General features: G+C 41.4%; 1 protein-coding gene across 1 annotated transcript; it reads left to right on the forward strand.

The window, feature by feature from the left end:
• Positions 1-3,290: 3,290 nt before the first annotated feature.
• On the forward strand, positions 3,291-11,389 carry SAP18 (Sin3A associated protein 18). Its single transcript, XM_025996652.2, has 4 exons — positions 3,291-3,513; positions 3,697-3,806; positions 8,668-8,790; positions 9,071-11,389. Exons 1-4 carry the CDS (start codon positions 3,385-3,387, stop codon positions 9,225-9,227), a joined length of 519 nt encoding a protein of 172 aa, XP_025852437.2. The 5' UTR covers positions 3,291-3,384; the 3' UTR covers positions 9,228-11,389.
• Positions 11,390-13,286: the final 1,897 nt, after the last annotated feature.

A 13,286-nucleotide genomic window follows, 5' to 3' on the forward strand; every position in this document is an offset into this window, starting at 1 on the left:
AATCACTATATTGTATGCCTGAAACTAATATTTCTCTGTATGTTAACTGGAATTAAAATAAAAACTAAAATAAAAAATAAAATTAAATTTAAAAATAGAATCATAAACTGGGGAGGAAATTTAAATACCTTTTTAAAAACCTGAGTATTGACTAGAGGACCCATCTCTAGGCAGTTAAAAATTTTTTTTAAACACAGATCTAGGGATCCCTGAGTGGCGCAGCGGTTTAGCGCCTGCCTTTGGCCCAGGGCACGATCCTGGAGACCCGGGATCGAATCCCACGTCGGGCTTCCGGAGCATGGAGCCTGCTTCTCCCTCTGCCTGTGTCTCTGCCTCTCTCTCTCTCTCTGTGTGTGTGACTATCATAAATAAATAAAAATTAAAAAAAAAATAAACACAGATCTAAATCACACACACGCAAGAGTATTTAAAATGTATAGCTACAATGTGGCCAGTGAAAAAATGACACCCTCTCTAGTGAGAAAGACTGCTTACTAGTCTCTTAGAAGCTCCCTGGATGCCCTTCAAAAATTGCATTACCCCAGCTTACTCCCAGAGGTAACACTATACTGAATTTAGTGTCAGTCATTGCCTGGCTTCTCTTTATAATTTTACCACTTAGTGTTTGTTTCCCTAAACAGTATCTGGGGGAAGGAGGAGAGAAATTTCCTATTTTTTAACTTCCCAAAATTGAATCCTATTGTATGTATTGTACTGTGACTTGTCTTTTTAAGTCTAGCTTTTAAGGATATTGATTCATATTTTCAAATTTTTATGGAATTTCAGTTTATGAATATACTCTTGATAGATATTCATATTTTTTTCTAGTTATTGAGAATAAATGTTTGAACATTGTTCAACATGTCGCCTGTTGCTCATGTGTAACAATTTCTCTGGGTATACAAATATGAGTGGAAGAGCTGGATCATATGGTGTGCACCAGTCTTTCATCGTCTTTCTAGGTAACGCTAATATTTCCACAATGATGAGAGTGGTCTGTAAGAATTCCATTTTCTCCACATCCTTGCCCATAAATGTTTGCTTGATTTTTACATTTTGGCCAATCTGGGTGAAATGTTATCTTATTGCGGTTTAAATGTGCATTTCTATGATTATTCATGAGGTTGGACATCTTTTCATATGTTTACACATAATTTGTGTTTCCTCTTCTATGAAATGCCTATCATGACTTGTGCCCATTTTTCTATTGGATTGTTTGTATTTTTTTGTATCAATTGATATGTCTGGGGGGGGGAGCTTTTTTAATAGCAAACAATAGACTTCATACAGAAGAGTGTAAAACATAAACATACTGCTTAAAGAATAGTTTAAAAACTGTGTGGGCAGCCCGGGTGGCTCAGCGGTTTAGCGCCACCTTCAGCCCAGGGCGTGACCTTGGAAACCCGGGATCGAGTCCCATGTCCGGCTCCCTGCAGGGAGCCTGCTTCTCCCTCTGCCTGTCTCTGCCTCTCTCTCTCTTGTGTATTCTCATGAATAAATAAAATCTTTAAAAAGAAATAAAATAAAAACTGTGTAACCAACACAAACAAAAGAATGTTGCCAACACTCCAGAAACACCTCCTCTGCACTCCCCCACCCCATCACAGTCTTTTCTCAGACGTAATTACCATTCTGATTTTTTTTAAAAAATTGTATTTATTTATAAAATTAAGAGGCAGACGCTCAACCGCTGATCCATCCAGGCGTCCCACTATTCTGACTTCTGTTAGTGATTCATCACTTTTTTTTTCTATAGTCTTATCACCTGGGAATGCACGCTGAACAGTATTGTTTAGTATTGCCTGCTTTTGAATGTTATAAAAATGGATTCACACAGCATATTCATGCTGTTTCACATTGTTGTAGTCTCATGTAGCTGTAGTTTGTTCATTTTTGTTGTTGTATAGTATTCCATTGCTGTTTGGTACTTTTGTTTCTGTATAGTGCACCTTGATTCACTTAATTAATGTACTCGTGATGGAAATGGGGTTTTGTTCTTATGAAAAATATTAAGAACATTCTTAACAATACACTGGATACACTTGAGCAAGGTCTTCTCTAGAGTATATACCAAGCAGCAGGATTGTTAGATCTAAAGTATACACATCTTCGACTTTACTAAATAATCCTAAACTACTTTCCAAAGTGGGTACCAAAGTGGGTATACCAATCTGCATTCACCATGAGTATTAGAAAATGCCCATTAGTCCACCAACAAATGTCAAATTTTTGCTTTGTTAGTGAGTGTAGTTTGTTACAAACCAATCACTATGGTTTTCTTTTCTTTTTTTTTTTTTTAAGATTTTATTTATTCATGAGAGACACAAGAGAGAGAGAGAGAGAGAGTCTGAGACACAGGCAGAGGGAGAAGCGGGCTCCATGCAGGGAGCCCGACAGGGGACTCCATCCCGGGTCTCCAGGATCGCGCCCTGGGCTGCAGGCGGCGCTAAACCGCTGAGTGACCCGGGCCGCCCCTCTCTATGGTTTTCATGCAATCTCTGACTAGTAATGAGCTTGAGCATCTCATGGTATTAGCCATGTGGATTCCTTCATTTTAAACGCACTTTTCAGTTATTTTACCCGTCTTCTATTGGGTTGTTCTTTAATAAAAGCTATGGGACACTAGCTTTTGTCAATCACCTGCATCACAGAAATTTTTTACCACTCTGTGTTTCTTCTTTCTTGATGATGTATTTTAAGGTCAGGTTTCGTGGTTTTACTTTTTTTTCGGTTTAAATCTCGTCAAATTCACCGATCTTCTCTGGTTCCATGCCTTTCGAATCATGTATCCCAACCACTGATCCTGAAGAGAGTCCACGTTATGCCACAAAGTTCTCGTCCTGCTGTTCACACGCGGGTGTCCGGCCCACCGCGCGCGGAGGCGCCCGAGTCACCCCTCCCCGGCACAGACGGCTGACGATTTCGCGAGCACCCACTGCAGCACCGTCTTCCCCTCCATTTCGCAGCCTCTTCCGTCTTCCCTCTGGCGTCCGGTTCCCAACCAGTTCTTCCTTTATTCCAGAGTTTGATGCTCTGCGAATCGAGTCATGGTTCCGCTGACTCACTGATCCCCTGCACCACTCTTGAGTCCTTCGTTTGCTAACATTCACTACGCGGGAACAAAGCCCCGCCGGCTTTCTGTCCTGCGAACAACCCGCGGCCACCTCCTCAGCCTCCGAAGACCCACGACGAGACGATCCCTCAGAAGCCCCGCCCCGCGGACGCCAACGCCCGCCTTTTTCCTGAGGACGCAACACGCAGGCGCGGCCGGGCCCGGGCTCACGCGCCGCACAACGAACTGCGCCTGCGCCAGCAAACGCCCCGCCCCTCCTCCCCGGTCCTCTATAAAGCCTCGAGCTTCTCCTCGCGAGAGACTCCGTTCTCATGCTCGCTGCGGGGGTCGGAGGTCAGAGCGAGCGTCTCGCGGGCCGTAGGAGGAAGATGGCGGTGGAGTCGCGCGTTACCCAGGAGGAAATTAAGAAGGAGCCGGAGAAACCGATCGATCGGGAGAAAGTATGGGATCCGGAAAGAGGTGGAGGTGGGCCCGGCGGGGCGGAGAGCGCGGCCTGCGTGCAGGAAGCGGCAGTGTTTGCTCTCCGGGCTGTAAGAGGCCGCGACGCCTCCGGAGGGAAAGGGAGCCCCGGACCCGAGCCGCTTTCTTTAATTTCTGCCCTCCTTTTCCTCCTTTGCTCCCAGACGTGCCCGCTGCTGCTGCGTGTTTTCACCACCAATAACGGCCGCCACCACCGAATGGACGAGTTTTCCCGCGGAAACGTGCCGTCCAGCGAGCTTCAGATCTACACTTGGTGAGAGCCCAGGGTCCGCGGGGGCGGGACCCGGGGGGTGGTCGGGCATTAACATAGTAATTCCCTCCGTGGCTCCGCTTCCTCCCATTCCGGGTCCTTGGGCCCGGCTCTCAGAAAGTTAGAAGTTTTAGTTGTTAGGTAAAAGGGGATTCTCCCATCTTGTAATACAATTAAGCTTAATGTTCAAACTTTTGGGTGGTGAAGAACTGACGCACCCAGGATTGCTATCACTGTTGTGGCTGCTTGGTATAAAAATACACGTAGATAAATAAAATGCAGTAGCTGCCCTGAAGGGGCCCGTAGTCAACTAAATGGTACTAGAATTACATAGTAAAGTAAATCCTCAAGAGCATTTCTGTGAAATACTAAGCCTTCAGTGCTATAGTATTAAAAAAGGAAATCAACAAAAACCAACTGATTTCTGATCTGGTGCTTAATGGAAAAGCTTTTGATGTGTGTTTATATATCTTTATTGTTGTAAAGATATATATATGACGTTAAATCTGCTATTATAATTTCTTAAATGTATGATTCAGTTGCATCTGTTATATTCGCGTTGTGCAACTATTACATATTACCAAAACTTTTCCCCTCTCCTTGGCAGAAGTTCTGTACCCAGTAAGCAGTAATTTTCCATTCCTTTCTTCCCCGATAGACTCTAATCTAGGTTATATCTATATGAATTTGCCTGTTCTAGATATTTTACACAAGTGTTGTGTTTGGCTTATTTCAGTGTGACATTTACAAGGTTCATCCATGTTGTAGCACATTCTTTTTTATGTGCACACAACTTCATTTTTTTTATGGCTTAATATTTTAATGTATGGATATACCACGTTTTGTCTGTCTACTTTTCTGTTGATAGGTACTTGAGTTTCCATTTTTTTGGCTTTTGTGAATAATGCTGCTATGAACCTGGGTATACAAATATCGTTTGAATCCTTTTGGGTATATTCCCAGAAATAGGATTGCTGGAAAATAACATTATTACATGTTTAACTTTTTAAGCAACTAACAAGCTGGTTTTCACAACAGCTGCACCATTTTACAGCCCCAGAGAGTGTGTAATTTTAAACTGTGAGTCCAGCACTCACTTCTTTAAAGATTGGGACCGTATTTGTCTTTGTTGGTATTGGTTAAAGTTATGTAATATGATTTTAGTTCAGCATCATTCCAGGATAAAAGCTCCAGGAAGGTTGATTTAACTTGCAAGAAAGAACTGTTACTAATGTATTGATGAAAACTCTGTTCGGGATTGAAGTGTATACTTCTCCAGGCATCAGAGTTCCTATTTGCCAGGTGCTGTGCTTAGATTCTGAGGGTATGAAGTAAAGAAGGCACTGCCCCTCCACGCAGTCAGCTCAGTCTACTGGAGAAAGCAGATGAATAAATGCTAATTAGGTAAGACTTAAGGGTGAATATGGCAGAGTGAGATTGTTCCAAAGATCCTTTACTCCTAATCCAGAAAAAAAATTACGTAAAAATTCTGCCCTAAACTGTCCTATCCCTAAACTGCAACCAAATAAAGAAAAGCAACTTAATGTTATACCTTAAAATGATGGTCAAAGACAGAGATTCTGAAAGACTGTGGTTGGTGTGACAGCAGAGTCCTGCCCCCTTTTCCAGAAACAGTACTGAAGGAAGATTAGTTAACAAATCTTGGGAATTCTCAATTTGTAGAAGTAGACTGTAGGACTGAATAGGCAGCCCTAAGATAAGTCCAAGAAAAAGGAGTGAAGTCCAGAGGAGTCTAGCCGAAGTCAGTTGAGTTTGCCAAAGTTCAAGGCACTGTGTGGAGTTGGAGGAACAAGCCAGACACCACAGGAGTGGTAAATCTCCCTTGCTCGGGTGGTCATTAAACAGGTTATTGGAAGGGAAGTACTTAGGTAGCTGCATCATGGTTTAGCTAGAAAAATGGAACCAGTTGGAGATCTGTATGAAGAGATTGGTTGCAGAGAATTGGCTCACATAATTATGAGGGCTGCCTAGATAACTAAGTCTCTAATCTATGGGGTGAGCTATAAGGAAGGGCCAGGCTAGGACAAACTCTCAAGCAAGAGCTAAGACTGCTCACAGCAGCCTGAATTTTTTTTAGAGAAGCTGCACTCTGCTCTTAAGGTCTTTTCAACTACTTGAATCAGGCCTATTCAGATTTTCTGGCATCATTTAAATTTAAAGCCAACTAGTTATAGACTTGGACTACACACGCAAAATACCTTATAGCAACATCTCCATTAGCGTGATTGAGTAACTGAGACTGTATGGACACACAGAATTGCAAAATTAACACACAAAACAGCCTCACGGTCGCTTAGCAAAGACTTCAGCCCCAAGAGAGCTCTGGTGTTCTTCATGTAGTCAAGCTTTGGACCAGTGGTCAGAAAGCAACACTCGTACTCCCAGCTGTTGGTCTGGGGAGATGAGCCTTAGGTTGGAAGCTTGTAGGAGAGTCACTGGCAGAACTGATAACAGATGTAAACCAAATTCTGCAAGTTTGTGCAGAACAAGATGACGACGTGGCACATATTTTTAGAAAGGAAGAAAGCACATACGCATCATAAGTACGGAGGTGTACTAGGGAATACCTGATGCGGGATAGTTAACATCAGAATGTCAAGTTAAAAATCAGCCTTGCCTCCAACTCCACGAGGACAGAGTTAAAACAGCTGGGGAATTGTTGCAGAAGAGGCTAGAACTCTGACAGAATCTCACAGACAAAAATCAAAAATGGCCACAAAATTAGGAGGTGATAGGAGGGGAAACTAAATCTGGAATTTTATAATTCATTCAATTTTACTTGTTTCTTTTGTTAAATTCAGGTGAGTTTTATTAAAGATATGTATAATATTTGAAGTATGAATTATATTTTTGTATTGTAACCTCAGGATATGTAATATGCTTGATAATCTTGATTTTTTTTTTCCCCGTAGCATTGTGTATATGTACGGGAAGATGCCTACAATGATGTTAACATCACTGCTTCTTCCTGGTTGATGAGATTTGGGGTACAGTTTGTTACATTTTTGTAAACATGGCTTTCCCCCTCTTCAAGTAATGTGAACACGTGTCAAGTGAGAAAGGCAGTCATGCACAGCCTCTCACCCCTTCGTTGTATGGCCGCCTAGAGTGACCTGCGGCCTGGAAGGTTTTCTTGGTTTGGTTTTTTTTGCAAAGAGATAAAGAGTCCTTGCATCCTGTGCTGAGCATATGGCTTTGGGAGTATCTTTCCCTGTTCCGGGTTTAATGTGTTCTTTGTTCTGCCTGAGTGCCATTGTATGGCACCTGACCTGCAGTGACTGTTCTGTGGGATTTTTTACTTGCAGCAAAAGAATGGAGCATGTAGACTATCTGGACATTAGCTACAGAGTGTGAGACCTGCTGGCCGTGGGGGACCCACACTCCCATGAAGCTGGTCTTGTACTGTCTTTTCGTAGAGCAAGTAAAGCATTTATCCCTCTGTTGTCTGTGTGAGTTGCATCTGTGTTGGCAGCCCCAACACCTGCAAACTAATGCAGTAGGTTGATGTCCTGGAACCAGGACCGCTGCCCCTGGTGGAAGGCATTGTTGTGCTCTTGTTATCCTAGCCACGTGGTTGGACTCTTCCTCTGGAGGTGGGAACAGGTGTCACTTGTGTGACAAAAGTTTTATACAGAAACTTAAAAATTGAGATGGAGATAAGTCAAGGGTAACATACACAGTTAAATAATGAGGTAGAAAGAAAGCAGTGATAGTGGGGAATGGAGAAAACGATTGATATGTATTTAGGAGGTAGAAACAACAGAATGGAGATGGTTTAAGTGCCCTGCATGCCAGTGTGGAGCCCAAGGCAGGACTTGAACTAAACCCTGAGATCAAGAGTCAGATGCTCAACTGACTGAGCCACCCAGACACCCCAGTGATGGTAGTTTTAATGGTCCTATGAAAGAGCCAGGACATGTTTTGGGGTGAATACTCTTAAAGAGTGTCCTAGTGTTCCTTGTTTCATTTTATAGCCTTGCATAGGCAACGTTATTTCAGTTCCACAGCATCCATTTCATTCTCCCAGTTGTTGTGAAAGAAAACTATAAAAATTTACACTATTACAGTTCGTTACTATTTTCAAGGTGCTAATATTTTGAAAGATTTTTCCAGGTAGTGCCATATTAGCACAAAGGACTACGTTAAGTTCTGAGTTCATATAAATATTTGCAGGGCAAGAATATTATTGTGAAAGGAACCTTGCTTAATCCTAAAGAAAATTTAATGGTTCATCGGTTCAGTGGCTCTGTCTACTGTGAAACTCTTAAGATCCATCTTAGAAGGAAAAAAAATACATCTTTATGAAAATGCTTTCCTATTGTTGATTCTAACATGTGTTCCAAATTTAGACATGATGAAATGTGGAAAAGTACATGCTTTACAAATAAGGGAATACAATTAATTTAATTAATTTTGACTACTCCTAAAGAGTTAAATCACTAGACCAATAAGATTGCTACCTAGCAACAAAAGATAGCAGGTGTAATCCTTGCATTCCCTTTGGGCACTAAATTGTCTGACTTCATCAAAATTTCAGTCGTTATAGGGGCAGAGGGGATTATTAGCTTTAAAATTAAGTCTAGGGGCACCTAGCTGGCTCGGGTAGAGCATGCGACTCAACCTCAGCATTTTGAGTTTGGGGTCCCCCTCCTATTGTTGTATGTTGAGATTACTTAAACTCTTAAAAAAATAATAATAATAAAATGGACTCAAGTATTTAAGACCTTGACAGCTACAATTCTAACAGGTTGCAATTCAGACACATAGTTAACTCGTTATATGTTAATATTCTTACTATACTGTTGATTAATCAAATGTAATGTTTTCTTTTAAAAAAATTCAGGATGGATGCAACATTGAAAGAACTGACTAGTTTAGTAAAGGAAGTCTACCCAGAAGCTAGAAAGAAGGGCACACACTTCAATTTTGCAATTGTTTTTACAGATCCTAAAAGGCCTGGCTATCGGTAGGTAATTTTTAACTTTTAATTCTTATAATCACTTTGGTTTTTTTTTTTTTAATCACTTTGGTTTTTATATGTTTTAATTGATAGGGATAATCCCTTTTAATGAACCTCTTTAATTGGAATATAAATATTATTAATATCTGGGCTAGCTTAATGTAGTAATTAATTTTTAACAGTGCCATAAGATAATGGAGCAAATCCAATCCTGTGTTTACTTTGCAGTGCATATTTAGTTTCATTGGTTTGTGATCCATTAACAGTTGGGTCTCCTTTTCTGCAGAGTAAAGGAGATTGGCAGCACCATGTCTGGGAGGAAGGGGACTGATGACTCCATGACCCTGCAGTCACAGAAGTTCCAAATAGGAGACTATCTGGACATAGCAATCACACCTCCAAATCGGGCACCACCTCCTTCAGGGCGCATGAGACCATATTAAGTTTTATTTACTATTTCTTGAATTATTTTTCAATCAGTTATGTAAAATAAATTCTTTTTCCTTCCCTCATCATTGCCATTAAGCCTTTAAAATCTAAACACATTGTAATGCGTCTATTTAGGAATTAGATTTGGCTATGCTATGGTATGGATATTAATAGAAAGTCCATAGGTTTTGGGTCCTTCCATAAAATACGAAGAGAAGTGCTCTTAGCATCCTGTGTAAAACTATTGTTAAATATATGTGTGCAATCAACTGGAGTGTGAAAGTTCATGAAGGCATGAGAACAGGGTTTGATTTAGTATTTGGGGTTTAAGCTGAATAGTGGAGGATGGTATGTTTAAGCCTATATGGGGCAGAGTGAGAAAGCCATGGAATTAAATAGAGTGTGAGTTTGTGGCCTGTTGCCTACAGTTAGAACAAGGGTGAGGTAGCATGGCAGCAAGGCATTTTGGAATAGCATGAGCTGAGGCAAGTTGAAGAAGCCGTTATGTGCTCAAAGAGATTGCCTGAATCAAGGTAGGATGACAAAAAGAGGAGAATGGGTGCCATAGAGAGGGCTTTTTATGTTTTAAAAATGGGGAGAACAGGGCATTTTGAAGACCAGAACCAGTATACAGGAAACAAGGGTTAGAACTTAGGATCAGGGTGGAAAGGTTTACCTTGAAGCGTCTGAGAAGGAAGCAACAAAAGAGGAATCTTAAGCCCCAGCAGCAGAGCCGGGTTGAGGTGACATTGAGTGAATAGGGGTTATTCACAGATGGAGTTACCAGGCCGGGGACTGGCTTGTATCTGAGTATCCAACTGGAGAGTCCCTGTGCATCGTGGATAAGACCAGCCGGGCTAAACATTTAAATCCTGGCTGCACCACGAGCTCTGTAGCCTTGGACAAGTGACTTAAATCTGTTTATTTGTGAAATGGAGAGGACAGCCCATAAGACTGAAGATTAAGTACTTGCCTGACAAGTAAGAAACAGTAAATACTATTAGCCATAGAGAAGTCAAAACGGGAACTGTATCTTCTGTGGCTCTATTACAGTCTTATCTGGAAGTTTTATAGAGTGTGGCCAGGGTGTTGTCAGCCTAAATTGCCACAGTCTGTTAAAAGTGGAAATGGAAAACATATATTCCAAAATGAAAAAAAAGGTGCTAGTAGTGATTTTCAAAGTCAGACTTCCGTCACTTATCTTGTACACACAGAAGCAGCCTTTTCAATGTAATGGTTCTGTGGGAGTGGTGTCCCTGTGGCGAAGCCCATCACCAGTGGCAGAGACCAGCCCAGAACCTAGATCTAGTGCCTCTTCTACTTTGAAGTTTACCCCAACCCTTATTCATTCATTCAGATTAGATACTTTTATAAGTCATAAAAGTAATTAAAACTTTTTTTTTTTTTTTGAGAGGAGCTATGATTACTTTCCTATTTGTGGGGAAGAAACTGATTTACTATGCAGAGAAGGCAGGTACTAAATAAAGGACCTTCATAAGCCAGTTTTTCTTACGGCATGAACTCCAGTGAGGGCTCTCCTGTAATTCCAGGTTATTCTCCCAGTAGTTGTAAAGCAGTTTATATACTTGGTTCCAACATGGAAATTTTCAAGATTTCAGTCCTCTACCAAAAGTACAGTTAAAGACTACCTAATGGATTTATTATTGACTATGATGCTAAGAATCAGACGACTTGTACTTAGTCCTTATTTACCTCTGGCTTTGGTAAGTATGGCTTATGGGTAAGTAACTGAGCTGTTTCCTCAAATATAAAACAAATAAATGGTCACCATGACAGCACCATGCTCAGTATCCTCACTGCCTCGCTTGCTTAAAGTATTTTGGAGTTGAAATTTTTCCTTTGGAGTATGTGTTCTAACTCCTGTGTTGCTTATAATTTGCCTGTCTTCAGTTTCCTCACCATGTACATGAACTTGGTATTTTGAGTTAATTTACCAGATCTTCAATAGGGAGTCTTGCTGTTACATTTAGATTTTACAAAACATGACTGGGACCGTTATATCCATAGTAATCACTGGCTCAGGTGATGTTTGAGACAGTGGTGTGTACACACATGTGCGCAAGCACACACGTGCATGTGAGAGAGCTATTAAACTGTTAGCTTAGGTTTAAAATTCTAACACTAACTGTTATTCTTAAATAAAGAGCTGAACTCAGCCTGCCTCTTTCTATTCAATCAAATTCCAAACTTGAGTACTTCTCAGACTGAGATGGCCACACCCTAAAACATTTTATCAGAATTATAGTTAGTGCTGGGCTGAGCTGGGCACAAGGAACTTGACTGTTTTCCTCATTGAACCTTCCCAACCAAGCTGCAGAGACTTGTTTCCATTTACAGATGAGCCCGAAGCCCGCTTTAACAAGTGGGTCACATGAATGCAAGTACTGAACAAACGCTGAAATGCATATTCCCAAAAGTAGTGTTCTGTTTAGTTTATTCTCAGCTCTGCAACCTGGCTTCTACCTACAGCAATGGGGCAAGTTATTGATAACTCCACAACTGGTTTCTGCCAAGGTGCAGTGGACCAGTTTCAGTTTTTATACAAATCCAAACACTCCTCTTCAATGACACGGTCCTGCTTCTAGTTGGAGTGCCAGAGCAGCCGAACAAGGTCTGTGTGTTCCGAGTTGTGTTCTGTTGCTTAGATACAGGTGGTTTTGCTATTGAGCTGCAATTTCTTGGGAGTCTGCAGTGGAATGAGCCTGAAGGAAGTGTTTATTCATGGATTTTCTTTCCCCTATTATCCCTAGGAGGAGAATAAAGTCTAATTGAGCAATCTTAATACAAAATACTAAAAAATTATTTTACTAAGCAAAAATCCTGAGCCTGGGAATGTGATACAGAGTTTATTGTAGAAAGGTGTTCTTGTTACATACCAGCCCCAAAGTAGAGTACCTATTGGGAACTGTCAGAAGTAGTAGTATTCCTTATTACTTTAACTCCTCTCACCTTCCAGTACTATACCAGGGGATAAAATATATTTAACATGTGCCTATCCAGTAGCAGCTACTAAGGCCCTGGCGGTGCACAGATCCAACCCAGATATGCATTCTCCTCAAAAAGTCTTACAGTCTAGGCATGGGAGTATAAATATGATAAAAGGTGGAGGGGGAAGTGTCATGACAAAGACCTTCGCTACACGAAATGGCATTGGAGCTTGTCCACCTTAAAGGTTGGGTTGGATTTATACTTGATATAGGATCTAACATGAACATGAAAAAGGAAGATCAATAGAGCCCTGAAGTACTATTTTGACTGGAGTTCAGGATAAAAAGGAATGATGCTACTGCAGTAACCTAGGTGACAACTGCACTGGTGGCAGAGGGGACGGGGGAGGGAACAAGATGGTAGGGCTATCAGCAAGATCTGGTAGCCAAGAAGATCTGGGGTGGGAAATGGAGCAGGGAAAAGGAAAGTCCACCATTAAAGCTACATTTTACTCATCCAGAAAGTCGAGATGATCGTACCTACTTCTTAAGAGTTGATCTAACAATTGGTCAATAAATATTTAGAACTGTGCACAGCATACTGAGATCTCAGGGTTTGATGTTATCACTAATTCATTCAGGGACTTAAGTTGCTAGGTATCTGAAATGAACAAAGCAAACAAGATCCTTGCCCTTACTGAGTTTAAGGTCCAATAGTAGAAACAAAAATCTATACTTAAAATATTTTATTACAAATTCTATGGAGTGCTGTGAAGGAGGACAATAGGGTGCTCAGAACTAAGCAGAAGGACCTCTTTGGGACTGGGAAACTAACAAACTGGCATTTAACCTTTGACCTGAAACAGATCAGCTGAAATTCCTTTCAAGTAACAAGGGAACTCCAGCTAGCATAGCCCAGGTGTTTATGAAGCATTTAACTGAAAAGTCCTGGGCTAGAGCTCGCTGGCTGCAGGCCCAGCTGGATGATTAGGCTCAGAGGGTCACACCTGAGTTCCTGCTTGCTCTCTTCTGCTAGGGCTACATTCCTGGCATGGTGAGAAGGGGGTGGCTGGGAGCTCCAGGTACATACATCTACACAGCCAGAAAAGAAATGTGTTGTTTCCC

The sequence above is a fragment of the Vulpes vulpes genome, chromosome 9 (genome assembly GCF_048418805.1).
Source record: "Vulpes vulpes isolate BD-2025 chromosome 9, VulVul3, whole genome shotgun sequence".
NCBI lineage: Eukaryota > Metazoa > Chordata > Mammalia > Carnivora > Canidae > Vulpes > Vulpes vulpes.

What these genes read in the sequence shown, in the direction of transcription:
- SAP18 (XM_025996652.2), top strand. Translation starts at nt 3,385, where the DNA reads ATGCTCGCTGCGGGGGTCGGAGGTCAGAGCGAGCGTCTCGCGGGCCGT. An exon ending in GAGCTTCAGATCTACACTTG is followed by an intron (nt 3,807 to 8,667) that starts GTGAGAGCCCAG and finishes AAAAAAATTCAG; the next exon opens with GATGGATGCAACATTGAAAG. An exon ending in CCTAAAAGGCCTGGCTATCG is followed by an intron (nt 8,791 to 9,070) that starts GTAGGTAATTTT and finishes CCTTTTCTGCAG; the next exon opens with AGTAAAGGAGATTGGCAGCA.